The sequence below is a fragment of the Schistosoma haematobium genome, chromosome 2 (assembly GCF_000699445.3).
Source record: "Schistosoma haematobium chromosome 2, whole genome shotgun sequence".
Classification (NCBI taxonomy): Eukaryota; Metazoa; Platyhelminthes; class Trematoda; order Strigeidida; family Schistosomatidae; genus Schistosoma; species Schistosoma haematobium.
In genome coordinates this window covers 16,384,458-16,406,488 of record NC_067197.1, presented here as the reverse complement: position 1 = coordinate 16,406,488, position 22,031 = coordinate 16,384,458, and the positions used below count along the sequence as shown (strand labels likewise).

The following is a 22,031-nucleotide window of genomic DNA, read 5'->3' as shown; positions in this document are numbered from 1 at the left end:
TGTATTACACATAATAAAAAAGTTGATATGTTTATATTTATGTATTTATTCCAAAAAACAAACAAACGAAATCTTGTTTGCTAATATGTGCATATTGAATTTTATCACAATAAACTCGAAAAAATATTTAAAAATCTCTTTCACACTATCGCATGTGTATGAGTTTGTTTCTCTTTTTTCGCCCGCTTTGTGCCTTTTCCGGCGTACAAGTGTAAGTCGACATGCACTTACCAATCCTTTTTCTTTTCCAGGACGGCTGGAAAAGACGATAAAAAGAACGATGAGGTTTACGAGGAACCGAAATTTTCATCGTACTTTGTTTTTTATTACTATATTGAACTATGTGGTCCATTATAGTGAGGAAAAACGACCAGACACTGGTAAGCATAGCGAGCTATCAGAAGAGTGTTTACCAACGACAAACTCGTTGGATTTAAACTTCTGGCCGGCCACGTCTTAGGATCATTACTACCCATTGGGAGGGGAGTGATCTGTAGCGGCAAATAAATCCCGAAAATAAATGGCTCTGTAAGTCTTCGACATTGGATACTGACCACATTAGTTCTAATGGTCTCACCTAGCTGAAGGCGCTTCGGTCATGCATCCGCACTAGATCACGGGTGGTAACGCCGTGCTCAACATCCCCTGTAATCGCTAGCCAGATTAGATCAAACGATCCTCGATAAGTTTGGTAACCTATCAAATATATCTCCGAACCTCCTCACTTTTGTCTTTTGATTTCACTTGGTGGGCACGATTCATATTAGATGTTACTGGTTAAAGCGTTGTCAAACTCCGAATACCTGTGGCATTTTCAATGTAAATAAATAAATCCTTCGTCTGAATGTTTAAATCTCTGTCCCTAGCTTTTCTAGTATCACCAGGCCAAGTCTACACAACAGCATGGGCATGAGAGAAAAGTGGCCGTGGGCTTCTGAAAGCTCCTGAGGCCCTGAGAGCACATTAGTGGAGGGAGCGACCATCCAATCAGAAATGTGACACATGACATGCCATTTTCTAGATGATTTTGGGAAGCTTCTATTTGGCGCTGTTTGAGTTAAACGTCTTTAGAGATTTTAGAGTCACCCTAGGCTAATTTCGAGAAATATTCTGGGTCTCATCAGCATAAACAAACTATCATATTGCAGATAATATATAATACAAACTCACCGTAAATTTCCAGTATTTGTGTTTTCTGTTTGGTCATATTAGGTAGATAGTGCTCGAGTAAGAAGAAAATCCAAGTGTACAGTTTGTGGTGGAATATTGTGTATAAACTGATTAGGCAGAAAGATGAATTTGTAATCAGTTGCTGATCGAGTCTTTCTTATATAAGCTACAGACATATGTATTTGCTCTGCCTTGTAGTTAAACTTACGAGTGTTTGATATTTAAACAGACATATTACACAGGAGCACTTACATGTTGCTTATGCTTGCTAAAGAACCATGATATCCGGATATAATCGTAGTTGAATAGTCCTCCTTATCAGTTGGCCAAGTTAGTTGACTTCGAATACCCATTAAGATTGAGATAGAACAACGAATTTAAGCGGTAATTGACAAACATAAGCAACGATATAAGTGAAAAAGAATAAGCATAGAATCCAATCATAAAGTTTATAATAACAGGTTGCGTCATTCGAACTGTTGCTTAACAATGTAGGTCATTAACGTAGATGATCTGTGTCAAGTGAGTGGAGCGCTGCTCGAGTTTAGAAGGGAATGGTGTGACCAAACAGCTGACCTCGGGGTCACACTCGAAGATTAGTACCTTACGTGGATTACCCCTTCTACGTATCCAGGTAAAATGGCTGCTTTGATGACTGTACAACACAAATGACGTTATTACAGAGATGTATGAGTAAGAATAGGTACAAGGAACAGAGTGCAATCACTTCTGTATGGGCCAGTCCACGACGTGCCATTAATTGATGCGCGTTGGTTCTCCTTGACCTTGACGACGATCAGTGAACTGTTTGAGATTAATGACTCGACTACCAGATGATTTGGTTAGGGACTAGTGACATTTCACTGGCCCTATTAAATAACTTAAAATATAATATCTACGGATAGTAAAGAGAGCAATGAGTCTTTATTCGATAATGTTTCGACATCACACAAGTGTTTCAGGGTAACATTTAACTGATCACGTCAATCTACTACAATTTCCAGTCCATCTTAACCGGTTCACGGTACTACATCTAAAACAAACACAACGCAAACATCACTTAACACGAAGAGTATAGTCTTGCCTACTATGACTGGTTTAGCTGAACTTTCTGTTATGGCTTGGATGGTATTGTCTAGTATTCATTTCTGTGACTATCTGGAATGCTACATGCTATATCTAAACGTCTATCACAGATCCTCATTCTGTTTTAACATCCTGGTCATAAACTGAACCGGTGTACTCACTCGTGATCATATGCGGATGCATGACTGGGCGTTTTCAGTTATGTTACTTTATTGAAACTCATGAGGTCAGTATCAACTATCGAAGACCTACAGAACTAGCAATTTTGGGGATTTATTTACCGCTACGTCGCTAAGTTTGTTAGATGTCATAGACACTACCAGATAAAGCCTGTAGATTATAATCAACACGAGATGCTCCTCACATAGTTTATTTAATGACAGTAAACATCATTTCGAAACCGAAGATACTGAAGTTTTCTCTCACTGACTCCTTGAAAATGAGTGTTGTAGAGAGCTTCTTCAGTTGCCTGTTAGAATTTACGATCCAAAGTTTCTGCAGTTTAGGGTAGTTATTGAGGAAAACTCCTATCAGACACCATTCAGACCACATCATGAAAAGGTTGACATTTAATTGGGGAAGTATAGTTAGTTCAACTGAAGGAATCGATGTGCGGAAAGAATAAATATATTCCCTTCTGGTATTCACGATGCAAACCATTGGCTCGTAAAACAATCTACTATTAAGTAACAACGCAGCCGTAAACCATTCAGTAATGAAGACAACATCCAAAGAATATAACCAAACAATTCAAACTTATTTGGTTGTGACTTGAGGGATTGCGGTTGGACATTGTACCGCAGTCGATTCAACTGATGCGCTCCATTTAGAGGTATGCAAAGGCTCTTTTCACGGTGTTTGCGATGTTTATTTTTAAATGTAGGTGATTAAGATTACTCAATTTCATTTGAAATAGCTTCTTCCTTTTGTACCTTGTAGTTTTTATATTCAGTCAAACGATTTCCCACCTGTGTAAAGTAAATTCCTAACATCAGCTATCATCCTCAAGAATCTTCAAAAGATGTTAGCGTTATTGAGGTATGTTAGTTGCTGTTCTATAAATTTAATACGGAATTAAGGTATGCATTTGTTTCGAATCCTCATTTGCGTTTGATCCCTCAACGTGGTTTCCACCAAAACTGGAACATGTACATTTCATCGAGGTTTCCTGCAAATACACATACTTTGAGAAATATTTCACTTAGTCAGTTACATCCAGTAATCTCAGTCCACCGTCTTAGCACAAACAGTTCACTGTTTGCACTCGTTCATGAAGGCAAGCGTATAGGGAACCACAGTGATTTTCCAATATGGTGTATAAATCCAGTAAAAATTGAGACTCCAGTTCCTAGACCAAATAAGACTCCTCCAACAAATTCCAGTGTTGAACCACCGAAGGAACCTAAAAAGAAAGAAGTGAGTTAACCTGTTAATCAGACTTTTTCAGGATGAAAAACAAGTGAAACCACCTATGTGGATCCGCATTAAGGATGGAATTGTCCATTATTATCATGGGTTTAGACTTCTTGGTTTGGAGATTAGAATCGCCTCTGGAATTTGTTTCAGAGTTCTTGGGGGCCACACACTAACGAGGAGGGAACGGAAACAAGTAATGTCTGACATTATGTACTTATTTTGATTCCAGCTTGTTCGCACTCTAGCAGATATCTTACGCCTTCTACCGTTCTCAGTGTTCATCATTGTTCCGTTTATGGAAATTCTGATTCCATTTTATGTCAAATTTTTCCCTTTTATGCTTCCGAGTACTTTTAAGGACAAATCAACGGAGGTATTAGTAATACAATATTTAATAACTCTTTAGGCTAATGCCATTCAACAGAGGCTTAAAGCTAAGCTTGAGTTGACTCATTTTCTTCAGGAAACTTTGATGCAAACTGCTGGAGCCTTAAAGAGCAGTTCAGATGCACCCACTGTTACTGAATTCCAAGAGTTTATTAAAAAGGTATAGTTTATTAGGTAACAGCATTATACATATAACAATATCCTATTTTTGACATTAACGTTGAACAGTTTTAACAGATACAAGGACTTCACAACAACGTTGAGTTTTCACTGTAATCAGAGAAGAAAATCAATGGATTTTGTTCGAACCCGCCCTTATATCTTGGCTTCTAAGTCACCAGTATCTTAATTTTTTACTTGTGAACAAGGTGATCCCCAGTTCTGTTATAGGTTTGAGATTGTTTGTTACTTCTTAGTCATCCACGCTTTGGAATAATCCTTTTAAAAAATATAATGAGGTAGTTGGGTGAGGTGTGGCCTTGGTTATCTAACGGCTAAGCTATTTCTAGAGCAGGCTTTTTATAGATACTTCTTTCCGTTGTAGGGAGAGTATATTGCTACAGATACTGGTTGTCTGAGAAGAACGCTTTACTGCTGTTATTGCGGCTTTACCCTCTGCCCGTAATTTTGTCTCTCATAGTTCTGTCACAACAAATGACCTGACTAGCTTTGTAAAACATTGAGAGATAAGTGTCCAATGAGACTATAATTTATGGACGACTTTTGAGCGACTCTAAAGTGACCTTGGAATTGTCCACCTAATAACTATCACCAGATAAGGGTTATAAACCAGTATGAGGAATTAGAATTATGATTTACAATTGATGGTAGGGTTAGGAATTAGATTTAAGGTTTTCATCACTAAGTGACATCAGCTATCATGCCAAAACTGTAGTTAGCCAGATGGATGGGTGAATTTCGCGCCAAAATCCGAGACCTGTTATCTTATACCTGATTAGTTCGTCTATAAATTGTAGTCTCGCCAAGCGCTCCAGTATATATGGCTCGATTCAATCATCACATTATACAAATCTTGGTCATTACTTCAGAGTGGCAGCTATGGCAGGATGCCGAAAGTTAGTCGATCAGCAACTCACTGGAGCTGACAGGATTCTAAACAAGCAAACTGGCTCACTTCGCTAACTGAATTCCTCACCGACAAACTGGGTGTTGATACAGAATAGTTTAGCAGAAAAGACCTTACAGAGAACTGATATGCTTATTTGTAGTTAACTTGACTTTGCCTTTGGCATTACATTTTCGTACTCAACTTGAGATAATCCTCATATTGTTTTTTTGTATGTAGCGAGTCTGACACTGATACTATAATATAACAAAAGTTATTCATTGTCCTGTATCAGTCACTAGCCACAATATGGACTACTTGTGGCCACGGTTTGGTCTTTATCTGGAGATGCTAGGTCAAACACGTCTTCCATTTAGCTAGTATTTAAGCCAGATATTCATCGTAGAATTACGAATTTAAACAATTTGGGTATTCCCTTATAGGAATTAGGTTTAATTAATCCTCCACTTCATTTACTTAATCTCTCTAACCCTTTCCCGTTTAGTTGTCTCCAGGTTATGCTTGACTCTGCAGGTAAACTTTGATTATATAGTGAAACACATAAATACCAATATAGTGAAAAGTACCAGAAAGGTCACCAAACCTTCTGTGAAGAGAGCTGTAGAAACTTCCACCATAAACAACATCGTGCTATAGATTGTTCGAATATATCGAAATTTCCAAATTTATTTTACCGAAATTTTTATAGAGAACAGTTTTTTATGACAGCTTAGTGTATATACTAAAGTTTTCGCAAATAATATCTACCTTCTTGTTAACTCTATTATAGGTACAGAAATCTGGTGAACAGGCTCAAGCTAAAGATATTACTAGATTTTCAAAGCTCTTTGAGGATCAAGTGACATTGGATTCTCTGGATAATAAACAGCTTAGAATGCTATGTCGACTTCTTTCTCTTCCAACCATTGGTCCCAGTCATTTACTAAGATTTCAAATTTGGATACGTGTTAGACAGTTAAAAGCAGAAGATAAAGTAATGGGGATTTTTCGATGATACATTTTTAGTTCTACAATGAGTTGTTTGACATGAAATCCATTCATTTGTACGGTGATATTTGTCTACTTTGTAGTTCTGTTCCAATACTGAGGTTATTCTTTTTTGGGTTTATGATCACAAATTTAAACATTTAAGTGATTGATGACTGTATTGGTATTAAGGTATCAATTAAGAATGGAAAGGTACATTTACCGAATGGATTCATGTTGTGTTGAGGGTAAATATCTGAATCAGTGGAGCTTTAAACCAATAATGAATATATTCAATATTCAACGACTAGACAGCAAACTCGAGTTGTACACCATCTAATTAAGCTTACGAAATCGAGTATTATTACTACTTACACAACGAGTCACTCGAATGTAGTAAAGTAGAAATGGTAGCAGTGATTAATTGTATGTATGTTTGTAAGATCTAATCCGTTCTCTCATCTAACCTATCGTCACTGGACTTCATGATTAATAATTGTATTGAGTTTAGTTAATTCACCCACCTGACACTCGAAGATGAGCCACTCGCTAAATATGAGGGTTAATAATACTCAGTTGCCCAAACCAACGTGAGCAGGATGGGGATCAGACTTGGGACATGGTGGCCGAAAGTCCAGTACCTTGACCACCAAGCTAATGCTCCACTGCATAATTATTTACTTACAGCCATCACTAGTCTAACCAACCCTATCAGAATTTTATATCAGGTAATAACATGTTAGTATTGTAGCATTCGTCAGAGGTTGGATGCTACTATCTTAACCAATTCTTACATTATGTAGTGTAAATTCACCCCAATTTTTCATGAGTTTTCACTATATCTACTAGCTTAAAACCTAGATTATTGATTTGTATAAATTTTTAGCTTAGTTGACGACTTCATGCCAGCAAGACTATTCATTCTTTGTCCCATTACACTTTATTTCAATCAAATTTAAATTTTTATCTCTTATCTGTCAATTTATGTGATCGTTTTATTACCCCGTATCCTATTGTAGCTGATAGCGAATGAAGGTGTTGATCAGATACCACCTTGGGAATTGCAAAGTTTATGTCAGGAACGTGGAATGCGTTCAGTTGGTTTACCAAAAGAAAAATTGCAATCACAACTTAGTGAATGGCTTGATTTACATCTAGAAAAGAATGTACCCATCACTCTCTTATTATTCTCTCGGGCACTGCATGTGACTCAGGCGCTAGTAGATCAAAATCCCCTGCAACAAGTACGTGTTCTGTTTCCAATTCATTTTGACTTGGTATTAAGCGAACTTTTTAACCTTTCATATACTTGAGTCGTTTTGTCATTCAAAAAACTTACGCCTGCTACCCCTCATGAAGGAGCATAGACCGCCCACCAACATTATCCGTCGAATTGTGTCCTGAGTAATTCTTTCCAGTTGTTTACAGTTGCCATTCATTCTTTTTATGTCTGCTTCCAATTCCCGACGCAGTGTATTCTCTGGGCTTCCTCTTTTCCGTTTCCCTCCAGGAATCCAAGTTAGCGCTTGCTTCGTGATGCATTTTGATGATTTCCTCGATGTGTATCCTATCCACTTCCAGCATGTTTTCCTAATTTCCTCTTCAGCTGGAAGCTGATTTGTTCTCTCCCACAGTAGGCTGTTGCTGATGGTGTCTTATGTAGACAACTGTTTATAAATAACTGTACGTTTTTAATGATGATTGTAGTATTTCTCCACGTTCCAGCTCCGTACAAGAGAACTGGTCCATCAAGTGTGGTTTGGTTGTCGATCTCTATGTCATATTTCAGGATCATACTTTTTCTCTTGTGTATGTGGAGGACTACTTCTGTAGAGGCTGCTGCTACACCGACTATCTTGATCTGCATCTGTTGGTGTGTATGAGATAGAAGAGCTATGTCATCTTGCTACAGTTTCATCTTGAAAACCACCGGGTGGTGATCTGTAGCTTTATTAACTCTCCTGGTTCTCACGTCTTCCATTGACCTTGTGGATTTTTTAATGACGCAAATATGATCGATCTGGTTGTCTGTAGTGTGATCCGGTGATACCCATATAACTTTGTGTATGTGTTTGTGGGAGAATATTCTGCCGCCCATAACCACTTTGTTGAATGCATATGAATTTGAAAATCTTTATTTTCATTCCTTTCTCCCAGTTCATTTCGTCTCATTGTATATTCATACCCAGGATTGTCCATTCAGACCTTGGCGTTGAGGTCTCACATCAGGATAGTCAAGTCGTTTCTGGGGCACTTATCTACGATCGATTGGAGTCTCTTGTAAAACTGGTTTTTGTCGTCTTCGTTGCTATCATTGGTTGGTGCATAACATTAGATAACATTCACTGAGCCCCCAAATGCCCTGGTATAGCCGAGAGTGGGGAGTGTCCGCTCTCCTTCTCGAAATGCTCTCACATGGCCACGCGTATATAGCCTCTGCCAGGGAAGTCCTACTCATTGCCTTCACGCGGCGGGGGTGCTGTTTACGAGATTGAGAGGACGAAAAGCGAATTTCCGGCGCTTTAACCGGGTTGGTGGACACGGAGAGTCCACCTAGGGGAGTTGGAAAACCCTGATTCCAAACCAATGGTGCACATGCGCTCCAGTATCCTGAGGGAACAAATGGCATATGAACCAATCGTTGGTCACCGGATACCATGGGACTGCATCTCCTTACGATGCTCCACTGCCTTGTGGATCAGACCTTCAGGTCAAAGGCTCCGGGTGTGGCCCCCTTAGAAAACCACCTGCTTCGGTTTGGGCACTCGGACAGTATCACAGCCCTCACACATCAAATGAGATTTGTGTGGCGCATATCTATTTGGTGCCTCCTTGTACCAGTATCTATGTGTTAAAATAGATAAATAAAATAAACATTCATTGTGACCCCTCTTTTGTTTCAAATGATGTTTTGATGATCCTGGGTCCATGAGATTCCCATCCCATAAGTGTTTTCGTGCTTCTGTGGACAGCGTCACTGCAACTCTTTGTGTGTGCGGAGCATTTTCTCGTTTCCGCAGCTATTTGATTGGTCCTCCCGGTCTCTTACATTGTCTGGACATTCCATGTACCTATGTTAATTGTTCTTCTGATTATTAGAAGAGGCATCGGCCTCGTGATTTCTGAAGAGTCTCGGCGTTCACCATTAGGTGTCATAGCTCTTCTAAATGAAGCTATTTCAACTAAAAGGATAGAGTTTAAATGGTTTGAATTGTTCATTCTGGATAGCTTTTTTTAGCAAGGTTGTTTTCTGCAGGATGAGGTTCCTGATCCCATACTCAACCTTCCTCCCTTGGAACCAGCAGTAACCCTAGAAGAGCTGCAGGAAGAGTTATGTAAATACCCGGTTGAAATTATTTCATTAGAATTCGGACCAGAGTTGTAGGAAGCACTAGTTATTTCATGATATTTTGTATAAAATGTTTCTACTCGTTTTAGTTCCCATTTCTACATAAATTGTTTTATAGTTGAATAATTCAGCTTAAATAAATAGCTATTTTTAACCACAGAGTCACATGTAGGAATTCAAATATGTAACCCAATAAACCACATATTTTAATAATCCAACCATACTTTAACATTATATTGAATATGATTTCAAAGGGTCGCAACCAACCAATTGCTTTATGACTATTTGGTCGAAAAATGTCCGTTAGATCCTTAGTGTACCTTCATTTGAACTTCAGCAGCGTTTCTAGATTGAACTATTCATTTTAGTGTAGTTTGATTTACCAAACATCGAACAATTTCCCCCATGTAGGATTTACTGTGAATAGAATAAGTTTTTGGTGCCTCAGTAATAATGCACGATATTTTCACTAGAACCAGCTGAGTATTTTATCTACCATATCGTAAGGCAGCTGTTTGCAATCGGCTACTAGCGAATCAAAACAGTTTACTATAAACATAGAGCTTTCGTAGGAAATCTCATTGTAATTGATTTCTCATGAATATTTATGATCCTACGTTGAGTTACATTCATAAGCGTGATAAAAAACCTAGCTTAGCCATTAAATGTGAGCTGTTATTAGTGAACAATCATCAAGAATGATTGGCTTCATCTGGATCTATCTATTTTGTTATTAATAGCCCCTTTAAGAGATTCGGCTTGTTTTTATGTATTTGAATATATGTTACTCAAATTCACCTACAAAGTTACCTTTAACTGACTGAACGTATGATTGTTTATACTATATAGCCAGAGTTGTAAAGACTTCCAAAGATTTTTCAACATAGTTTGTTTCATCCTTATTTTTCTGATACTGGTTTGATAACTTCATTACATTTAAGTTTCATTCAACTTTATTTTTAGGCTATTGCTCAATTACCACCATCAGCTTCATCAGAGGCAGTGGCTCGTGTTTTAGAAACCACGCCTCATGATGAACTTGATCCTGTTACCAAAATCAAAGTGTTACGTGAAGAACAAGACAGTATTAAAGCTGAACGAGTACAGCGCAAACAAGAGTTAATTGAAAAGCAAAAATCTGAAAAAGGTAAAACTATTATCACTGGATTGCCAGAAGGCGATCAAGCTCCATTGTTAAAGGGTCTTAAAAATGAAGGTAAGATACCATATTCGTCTAAGACTTATTGGTTAGGGAAAACTTTTCTGATTTGAATGAAATTTATTCGGCAGATTTTAAACGTTTTCACTTTCATTTTCCTTTACTTATACCTTACGTAAATCATTCCATTCATTCCCATAAGGCCACCTTTCTGTTATTTCTCATGTTCACATCTATGTCTCAGTTTGTATTTAATATAAATTGGGATAAATCCCTCTGGTCTAAACTTCGAGTGTCTGTTGGAAAAGTCTCAAAAGTATCCCTCGTCGGAATCCCTAGAGGTCCAGAAACGCCAGGAAACGTTTGATTAAATCCGCACTGAACAGGATCTCAGAATCGCATCCCGTGGTTTCGACTGGATATTCACACGTACTGCCCCTATATTTAGTACGGCTCCATAAATTTCTGGAAGCCTAAGATCGTGTGTAACGATATAAGTACTCTCGTTTTTCTGTACATAAACGAACATTGGAGTAGAGCTTTACTCGCTATTCGCGCCTTCTCTCTAGTGTTCCAGTTAACATGGTGAAGTATTTAGGGATATCGGAACCACGCAAGAAGAGAATTTAGGCGTGTCGGTAACAAGATTTGTTAGGGTGGAACCCTGCTCCACCTACTTCCGCCTGGGGATCCGGGCGTGGCATCACTAGTTCTTACACGTATAGCATAGCTTGTAGCCAATTATGTCTGGCGAATGAAATAATAAATAGAAATAATTTCATATAATTTTTCCCATTTACAGATTTGAACGAAAAAATTCGTGGCAGAATTTATTCATTTCATGAATTCTCCCCATCTGTTTACAGTCTAATGATAATAATCAAATTTGTGTATTTCAAGTAGAAGTAGATAGTTGCTTGCAATGAAATCTAGGACGTCCGTTTCGTCCTTTTGGGTATTCGTCTGCTGGATGTGCCTGGATACGAGAGTTGATGTTCACTCTGGGACTCGAACCTAGTACCTTTCGCTTCAAATTAAAATCTACCCCATCGCACAGGTCAGTGGCTATCTGAATCCTATAGCTAAGTGGATAACACATTAGCACTTGAAAACCAACTCTAGGATATAGGTGAATCCAGCTGACTAGTCCCCAAAAAGGACGAAACGGGCGTCCTAAATTCCATTGCTAGCCATAGTCAATTTGTGCTCAAAATCCTTGTGACCTACTGACAATATTGAGACAATCCGCACAGGACACACATACACCGAAAGAAACTGGTCAATTACAGTCCTAAACGCCAATGGGAAGATCCAAACAACCATTATGTGTGAATTAAAATTAAAAACAGTGTATGATCCCACTGTGGCGGAGGTTTTTATATTCAAAGCCTTTAAGATATTGATGGACTTTTCAGAGATGCCTTATACAGACACTCTTGGATCGGAGTCCTATTCTACGAATCTAATTTGGCGCTGATATCAAGAGCAGTGTTGGCCTGCTGCTTGCTCCCAACGTGCTGGGATACTCTTGTAGTGAACAAAAACACGGGTGGGGACAATCGAATGTATTTAGCACAAAAATTGCAGACTATCTCAATAAAATGTGAATACCATAAAGTCAATCGTCAATTTGCAAAATATCATTCCATCATATCAAACTGTACTGTTCCCGTTGCAAACACTAATCCATTGTCTCCCATTCCATTGTACATGCGTTTTCTTACAAATTCCATTGTGCTCTCGCTCTTCCTTTCTTGATCTTCGCCATCTTCTGCTGCTTGACATTACGTTCTTTTAACGCACGTTATATGCTACTTATATCAATATAAGTAGCTCACACCACACTCTTACCACCAGGTTTCTCGGTCCTGATAAAAAGTTTACAAAATTTTCCGACATCGGGATCTGTGTTTATCGAAAAACTTGGGGTTAATTGGTGTAGTTCTAATAAGCCTATAGAAACCCTCTGCCAATAGGTAGGATGCTTCACAAAACCGCATATAATTTTACATGGTATTTTTTTATTGCGTTATATAAATGCGGCCAGTGATCATCTATAATTTTCAGTGAGTAGATGGCTAGCCTTAGAAGTAGCTTGGTTTGATATTTGGTTATAATGAAGGCTACAACCAACGTACATCAATCCGTTTAGTACGATGGATTTTTTGGCCACTGGAACATAAGATTTTCGCAAACCAAGGTATGATGATAGTCCTGATAAGTGTTCTGAAAGGAGCAGGATTGTTGTACACAGCCACGCCAGAAGTAGCTGACTGTGATGTGGTAAATCTAAGTCCAAGCTTGGTATGCAGACAGAGGGGACCAGGTAGATCATTGGCGATGACTGTGCCAAAAATCAGGTAGTCTGCGCACAAAGCTAAAGAAGGCAATCACCTTCATTTTACCTGCGACTGATGAGTTCCGACCGATCACACAAATAACTCTCATACTGTGACTCGACCTGTGCATCCATATTTCTGGTTAGCATTATAATATCTGTCGAACTCACTTTTTAGAGATCATTTAACTAACAATAAAACTCGTTCTTGATTGCACCCAAGTTGAAATCTATCGGGGGACTCGGCGGAGGAAAAGAAAATACATCTTTTCCTACGACAGCTTTCACTTTGGAGCTTTCTAACCCAGTACCATATAGACGACTGCTGGTGGGGGATCCAATCGATTGATGATGCCTCTACTTTGGCTCTTAGTGCAACATTAGCGCCAGATGAAATGAATGGTGTTACGGCATCGTCTGCTATCAAGTGGACTTGAAGCAAGCTTTTTGAGTTAACAAATCGAAGAGTACTTGTAGTGCTTCACTAACAACAGTCATACAGGTCTCAGAGATACTACAAACGTTGATGTCAAGACTTTCCAAAAACTCAACTAGACCTATTTGTTAACTGAACTTCATCAGTGTGCTAACGTTGGAGGAAGACATTTTGAATGGCGCACATGGTTTCAAGAGAGCTGATTTAGATTTCCTACTCGATAGTAGCATTCGGAATTTCGGACAGTTAATGACTTGAGTTCATTTAGAAAGGACATAACTTCGTCATTGATGAGCTGACTATTCAGTTGAAAAATAAAAGTAAATGGAATAGAAAGGGAAATCGTACTTTAATTACTTCATTCTCAAGGTGAACTATATAATAACACTCGCAACTGGAAAAGACGAGGCTGATAGTTTCATTAGCTAAAGTTAGCTACTTTTGCTAAATCCTTATGTTGACAGATGATTTTAATATTACTGGTTTATAATCACTGTTTGTGTATGTATTTAATGATACAACTCCTCGAAGGTTGACGTTTTAGAAACAGGTAATTATCTCCTGACTGTAATGATAATTGGCTCCAGCCAAGCGAAAGGAGGTTAAAAATATGCGAAGTAATGAGGTGATATTTGACGGATCGACTTTGCACCTGTACGTGTGACTAACTGAATTATCGAGTTCTTAACGGTGTTTATGGTAAAATCCAAGTCATTTTTTAGCATATTCATATGTTACACTTAATGTGGTCTGATTCGTTAATAGAACACAAGAGATCAACTGTGTTCAGGTTTTTTTATGTGTTGTGTATTTATCATGTCCTGATTCCGGTACAAATGGTCAATTTCATATGGAAACTCTATTAGAGATAGAAATGCGAACGCGAGAGAGAGAATAAAGAAGCTGGTGAATTGATAGGATTTAAAAGCACATATATATGAAAGTGAATGTGTCATCGAACGATTTAAGCACCTAATATTTAAACTAGTAAAAGAGATATGTGTGTAAGCTATAATAAATGATTAAGTGTACATGACCATATAGACATAATAATAATAATAATAATAATAATAATAATAATAATAATAATAATAATAATAATAATAATAATAATAATAATAATAATAATAATAATAATAATAATAATAGTAATAGTAATAGTAATAGTAATAGTAATAATAATAGTAGTGATACGAAGATATAGACAAACTGTTACTGTTCTAACGGCACTCTCTGTCAAATAAGTTAGTTGAAGGGCTTAACAAAATTAACGTATACAGCTCAAGCTTAGATGAGGTACTCTCAATCGTTCATGATGAAAAAATATTCATCTGAGCTATAGTTTATAAAAGGTTCAAGATAGCTGAAAAGTGTTTCATTATGATCAAATCTAGACAGATCACTAATCCGTGAAAATACGGATTGTTGGTCAAAGCCACGTTACGGGTCATTTTTTGCATGTTATTTGGAAATAAGCTATTCCGCTTTTAGATTTATTCATATATCACTGAAATCTTATTTTCTCTTGATGTAGAACTTGATAAAGTCACACCTGTGTTAACTGATTCAGCTACTTTTATGTCCGAAAGTACGGAGATACAATCTGAGGTAAATCAATACTTGTCATTTATTATTATTATTATTATTATTATTGTTATTATTATTATTATTGACTGGAACATAACGCTTAATGAAGTAAAACATTTTAATCCTAAAATCTTTAAGAATGTTTTAGGATGCTCACATACCCACGTGAACGATTAGTAACTGAATATCATTCTATCTAGCTATCTTAATAAACTTTTAAGCAATGTAATCAGAGTTCATAACAATAATATATTCTGAAGAAAAAAAAACACTGAGTGTACACCAAATTTACTGCCATAACCTGGTTGATGCAGAAATATTTGAAGATTAGGTAATTTGACATAAGATCTCTCACAATGGCCCAAACTTTCTTATGCTTTATTCCCCTCCATCAGTAAAGATTGATACCCTACACCACCATATCAGCACAGTGAAATCTAACTATGACGACAAATCTGAGAGTATTAGAGGTAGTAACAGCATCACAGAGTTCTAACTCCATTTTTGAAATGTGAATCATATTTGGTTGAACACGTTTACAAAATTGCGATACTAATGGTTGAAATGTAAGTGTTTTGGGTACTTATGTTTTATACATTCGTATAGTAAGTCATGTGTTAAGGGCAAAGAGTTTAAGGGATTTGGAAACCAGCATACCAGCCAACTCAATAAATTAAGCGAAAATTGACTCGACACAAACTAAGCACTCAGATATATTGGCAATGTAAATTCCACAGGTTTTATGGGAAATATTACAATATATTTTAATGGGACTGAAAATGATATGTTAACTGATTAGGCTTGTACATAAAATGGATTTCAAGGGAGTGTAATAAGAACTACTGTAACAGTATCAGGGGTAGTAGAAAAGATTAGGTATAGAAGATATACTTCGAGAACATGTAAATTCGCGGATTACAAAGGTATAGGATGATTTTAAAACTCAGGATCTAAGGGAAGGTAAAGAATGAGTACATCTGCGTCAATATGACGGATTCTGAGCCATTTCAACCAGTCTGTCATCATTGGTTACGGAATTCGCGCGCAGCCCAATCGGGTACTCTGGATTTATTTTCAGGATTCAGTCCAGCTGTCAATAAATCCATGGTTTGATACTACGTCTTAGTTTTACCCTTCTAGCTCTCAGTTTACTCATACACTAGCCACCATCACTCATTGAGGTGGGCTGTGGTTGAATGTATGTAATCTATGTCCCAATCACTTCAATCAATAAAAATCCACTACCCCATCGAATGATTTCCCAACATTACTGAAACTTTGGGTCTAACCTCTGCATTGTTCATTCGGTGGTCCAAACACACGACCAATGCCTCAAAATAATCGAACACAAGGAAATTATCTATAATTTCTATGTTTCTTATATTGTTTGTGTGTTTCAAAATATATTCTAGTCTAAAATGTCAGTTAAGAATGGGAAACAATGCTTTTTAATTGAAAATTAGCAAGCTTTTCTTAACTCTTTACTTCGTCAATATAAGCTGATAAGTGTTAATCAACTGGTCAGAAGGGGTTATTTCGCTCCTTAGCTGTAAATTTGTGTTACTTCTTGAATTATCACTGTTTTCCTTCGAATTCAGTAATAAATTTGCTGAGGTTTATACCTCACTGTTTATAACGAATATATTATAGTACATAATTATAAACCGAGAAATCAAATGAAAGTAATTGGATTAGTGTAGTTTTGTCGACTCTAAATTCCTAAATATCTTAATTGTCCAATGGTCCTTCATCGACTTAAAACATTATTCTCAAACATACATCATATAGTATAGCATTTTGAATGAAAACCAACCTAAACGTCCATTACTTTTATGTTATCTATTCATAAATTGTTATTGAAAGTGAGCTAAGTATATATATATAAGGTTTTGGTCCACAAGACGCCTCATCATAAGGAATGTATCTCTATCGATACTCTGTCACGGATTCAAGAAAGGTATAACACGAAGAGAGTACGTAACAACAGCCGAATAAGAGCAGAGAAAGTCAAAGCACACGCCAAATACACAGAAGCAAAAAAAGCAAGTGAAGCAGAGCTTAGATCTGACACACAGACCTAGCTCTTCTATCTCATACACACCAACAGATGCAGGCCAAGACAGCCGGTGTAGCAGCAGCCTCTACAGAAGTAGTCCTCCATATATATATATATATATAAGATTTTTCTTGGAAAAATTGCATACTACTCACTGTTTACTATATAAGAAATAGATAACACTTAAAACGTGGAATACGTTTGATGTCTTTTACATTGATCATTAATATTCTTTTATTGTTATTTTCATTTGCAAATAGATTCGTAAACCTGTTCAAAATATACAACCTATCGATACACTACAAACATCAGTTAATGCAAAATCAAAAGATGATTCGCACATAGATAGTTTGCCTGTGAAGTCTGAAAAACCAAAAACATCGGATACTGAAGAGGTAACTGAGATATCTGCAGGTGATTTAGCTGAAATTCATTCGGCTATTGCTGAGTCCACACGTCATTTAGATAGTGAAACAATCGATGAATTGAAGGTAAAATTCATATTGCTTTTCTTAAAAGCTTGTCTATGGTAAAGATAATTTCATTCAAGGATTTAATTAGATGTGAATGCACTAAAACATCTTATTATTACTGTTTTGTTAATAAATTTCTTTAGTAATTCCTTTAACGGATCTCAGAGTGTCTTGGTGATGTTTGCGTATTATTCTGGGCACTTAATAAACAGTATAGGTGAGACTGTATTTTATGTAGTACCTTTGAGCGATGCTAAAGTGAGAAAACCCAAGTCCTTACTAGGCTCAAAAGTGGGTTATAGATGGGTGTGAGGAATTAAGATTAGAATCGATAGTGGATGGGGATAAACTTCACGTTTTCGAGTCATCTAACTGTATCGTAGTCAGTAATTGCGGGTGTGTTCTCGTTTATTTAGTCACTCAATTGCAGATATTTTGGAATAATTTCTATCATAGAACTAATTAGGGCATATCTTATACTGTGTTGTAATTTTCCTTCCATCTTGACTGACTGGCTTACATTCGACATGTCCATAGCATCAACGGATGGTATTTTTGTCGTATAATACTTTACATTTTTCATGTAAGCCAGCAAAAATGACACAATGAAACAGGCCCTCCATCACGGATTACGGCAGTGTAGATGATGATTCCTTCTTTATTTTGACTGGTCACCAAGTTCAAGGTCGAAATTGCGGACGAGAGTGGAGTTTATCGTCATCCCTATTTGACTTTATGAGTGATTGCATTTCGCGCCAAAATTCAAGACCTACCTTAAATTTCATTGTTTCGTGCATAAATTATGGTCTCGCCTACACACAAACACAAGTGTGAACTATCAAGTAATTAGATTACTAGTTGTTTAAGGGATAAATATGCATCTCTTATCTATCAACATTCATATACAGTAACATCATAAGATTATATTAGTGATTTGTTCATCGTTTTCGGATGTATTTACTGGGTTTATACTTGATATGTTTTTATTTAATAGGAGCAAGTTGCAAAATTACAACAAAAACGTCAGGCTGAATTGGTGGCTTCTGAAGAAGTGACAGACAAACGAAAATCAAAAGCTGCATTACATCTAGAATCTCGTTTAGAGCGTTTAATTAAAGAAATGGATACTATGGTAGATAGACTAAATGATAAACGTACCCAACTGTTAAAAGATATTGAAGTAAGAGTATATACTTTCTTGACCATTTCTTACTTCATATGTACAGTTTTTTTGTATGATTTTCTTATCGCATTGATTGATTTATGTAGGTTATTCTTAGTTTATGTGCTCTTATAATCTAAGAATTTTTGCCGTCTACTGGAGTTGTTTTTGATGTTGAATTTAACTCTGTTAATAGGATCATTGGTAGCGATTTACTGACTGTTTAAGTTTTTATGACCTAACTAACTAATAAGGTCATACTTTTGTAAAAATTTGTAACTGCATAAAAATGAACTTGATTCGATTAATCACCCATGGAGTCACTGTCGATTAAATTGTTTAGACCTTTGATATTGTCTAAGATATTCTACTAATTTGTTATTTTAAAAGATTTTTAGTGCGAATACTGAATTGTAGTAGTTGTTATTCTGTTTTGTCTTGTTGTTGAAACACCAGATATCCTACCAATTACTTGACCTGTAACTATGCTGTGTATTGTGATGGTTTCACTACCATTGAAAAGCTTTCATTCTTTAAACCACAATATCAACTTATCCCATTTGTGTTGATCTGAGTTACTGATTAGTACCATTAGTCTTTATACCAAATATTCTGCTCACACCATACTACACAAATGTTAATATGTTATTTCATTTATCAATTTTACTTATCGTTCTAGTTGATATAATCATATTATCTCATATCGTTTGTTAATTTAATAGGTTTTTGAAAGCCATATAAATGAATCAACTGAATCAAAGGAACGGTCTAAGATAATGGATCAAATCAAAGCAGATCATGATCGTATGGTAGACATAAATGATTTGTTGATTTCTTTGAAACGTATTCAAAACATTCCTGATGATACACGTTGGGAAAAGATCTTGAAAGTTTTAGATGAGGATCATGATGGAAAAATCGAGTTGAATCATATATTGTCTGTAAGTTTACTCTAGTAAATAATAATTCAAATCCTATCTCTTTTACACATTTCCCATTAACTTATTCATGCATATCTGAAAGACTAACAGAAACGAAGATAATAAACCTTTTAAAACAAAGCAACATCCACGTAGCGTGTGGAATAAAAGTGACGGGTTACATGAGGATGGTATACATTTGCATGTAAGAGTGAATCAATATGCCGGAATACAACAATAAATCAACAACACATGGTTCTTTGAAACTGTAACTTTAATCTACTACTTATTATTAAGTAGTATGACTTTTAACACTAAGCAAACTAGGCGGTAAAAAATAGGAGTTTAGTACGTGTTGCACAAGATGTGATCATGTGGTTGATTCTTTTTCATCCTCACAAGAGAAAATAAGTCTTCAACAGATTGATCCTAATTTCACGTACTATAATTTTAAAAATGAATTGAGAAAGTCCGTACATACATATTTGTAGGTTCACAAGGAAGAGTAACTTAACAATTGTACAATCCTGATTATCTAGACAACTGAATGCATTAGCTTATCGTGTTTGTTCAAGTTTCTCTACATGAATGAGAAAGAAGCTTTTATTGGCTAGCTAGATCAAGAATGTATATAAACCCATCCATGTGTATGCATGCCTATCCTCAAAAATGTAAGTCATTTCTTAGTCAACCGTGTTCACCAATCATTTGGCTGGTTTATGATTAGCCCGTTGTATTGTTTTAATTTCACTGTGTTATTTCCACACTTTAAATTCGTGGACTTTTAAAATATTTTTATATCCTAATTTTTCTTAGGTTATCGAGCTTCTCGGTTCAGAGAATGTGAAACTATCCGGCAAAGAAATTGCACGCGTTCTTGAAATGATTGATAATGAACATTTGGCAAAAGCGATCCCTACAGAAGAGTTGAAAGCTGATAAAAACCGTTTAAAATCATCCGTCGATGATTCTTCTCAGGTCACTTCAAAGTAGAGGAGTGCTGTTTTGATTTTTGTAGGTGATAAATTGCATATATTGAAAATTATTGTAGTGTCATTAAACCCACGGAGTGAATTTCGAACATGTTGGGGTTTATTTTCTTAACGTATTTCCTCCTATTTTTATTGTAGTCATTAAATATTGCTGACGCATATATATATCGTTGGTATCATTCGTGATATGTTCTGTTCATTGATATTATCAACTAAAACTTACCTCTTTTGTTCAAATAACTTTTGTTGGTTTATAACAAACTAATCTTGTAATAAGAGTAATAATAATAAATACATCAAATGTACATGAGTTTTATTTATTTAGTACAAAACATGACCACTTTTTTCCATTTTAAGGTTTTGTAAATCTTCTGTTCGGTTCCGTCATAGAGGAGAATTTGATGACTTAATGGATATATTTTCGGTTTTAAGATCGATCAGATAGAATTCCAATCAATAGACAGTATGATATGATACAGTGTTGCTCAGTGATGGCTGACCACGAGACTGGCTTGTTGACATAAACCTCCAAATTATTTGAGACCAAAGATAGGACTACTCTAGCTACTTGATAAGTGACAGCCTTTGAGAAGGAGATGCGGAAGTAGGATATATCTATCACACTGTGTCAAGTAATAGGTCCGTTACGTGACAGTCTTAAGCCTGGGTAAATGAGGGTGGTCGGACATAGGATCAGCAAACCCATATTGTAGAAAAGAACCAAAGCAAAAACCAATTGCTCCATTTTAGCTCAGCCCTGCGAGTTGTAGGGTTTTCATACGGAAGAATCATGACGCCCCATAGTAAAAACCGAGTCCTCGAAGGTCGCTAAACTAGTGTCCCTTACGACAATCAAAACAACATTTAATGTAGGTACATAGAGAAGCCTGAAGAGTCATTTAAAGATCTGTGGAAATGCGAAAGTACAACCTGGTGGTACTTGACTTGGAATCTGCAAGTCACAAGGAAGAGAGGCGGATCAAATAACACATGGCACTGAGAATTGAAGGTAGGCGTCAAGACTATGACTGGCACCTGTCATTCGGGAGAAGAGCCTAAGACAAAGTTGGTTAGAGTTCCCTATGCCCCACGAAAGGTAACAGGCTTAACTAAGTAAGTAGTTAACGAGTTACGCAAATTACTTAGTGAACGTAACATATAAAGTATGCAACTAATGCTTGTAAACAAAAAATCAAACGCAATTATAAATACATACATGACGTCAAAAATCTGACAAAGATATAATAAAAATTCCTGAATTTTTCTGTCAGTATACATGTATCGTAATTGTGATGTCATTATAATTCAAGAATCCTAGTTCAATAATTTAAATGATGGTAGCTTGGTAATACTGGATAGGTTCAAAATTTATCGTTCAAGCAATCGGAAAAGATGTAGTGGTTACATAGCTACCTTTGCAAGTATGATCCGGTGTCGATTGAACTAT

General features: G+C 36.5%; 1 protein-coding gene across 3 annotated transcripts; it reads left to right on the top strand.

The window, feature by feature from the left end:
* Positions 1–3,046: 3,046 nt before the first annotated feature.
* On the top strand, positions 3,047–21,356 carry LETM1_1 (letm1 and EF-hand domain-containing protein 1, mitochondrial; the record flags this gene model as incomplete). Of its 3 annotated transcripts, none has more annotated exons than XM_051214460.1 (12): positions 3,047–3,135; positions 3,173–3,294; positions 3,336–4,045; positions 4,079–4,219; positions 5,916–6,119; positions 7,132–7,356; positions 10,425–10,677; positions 14,929–15,002; positions 17,298–17,528; positions 18,505–18,690; positions 19,395–19,613; positions 20,409–20,889. In XM_051214460.1, the coding sequence occupies 10 exons, from the start codon at positions 3,968–3,970 to the stop codon at positions 20,583–20,585; spliced, it is 1,788 nt and encodes a 595-aa protein (XP_051067637.1). The 3 variants fall into 3 exon arrangements, with proteins under 3 accessions (XP_051067637.1, XP_051067636.1, XP_035587613.2); XM_035732305.2 differs by lacking the exons at positions 3,047–3,135; positions 3,173–3,294 and having other exon boundaries at positions 3,304–3,672; positions 3,704–3,865; positions 3,902–4,045; positions 20,409–20,585; XM_051214459.1 differs by having other exon boundaries at positions 3,047–3,088; positions 3,196–3,294; positions 3,336–3,865; ... (1 more) ...; positions 10,425–15,002; positions 20,409–21,356.
* Positions 21,357–22,031: the final 675 nt, after the last annotated feature.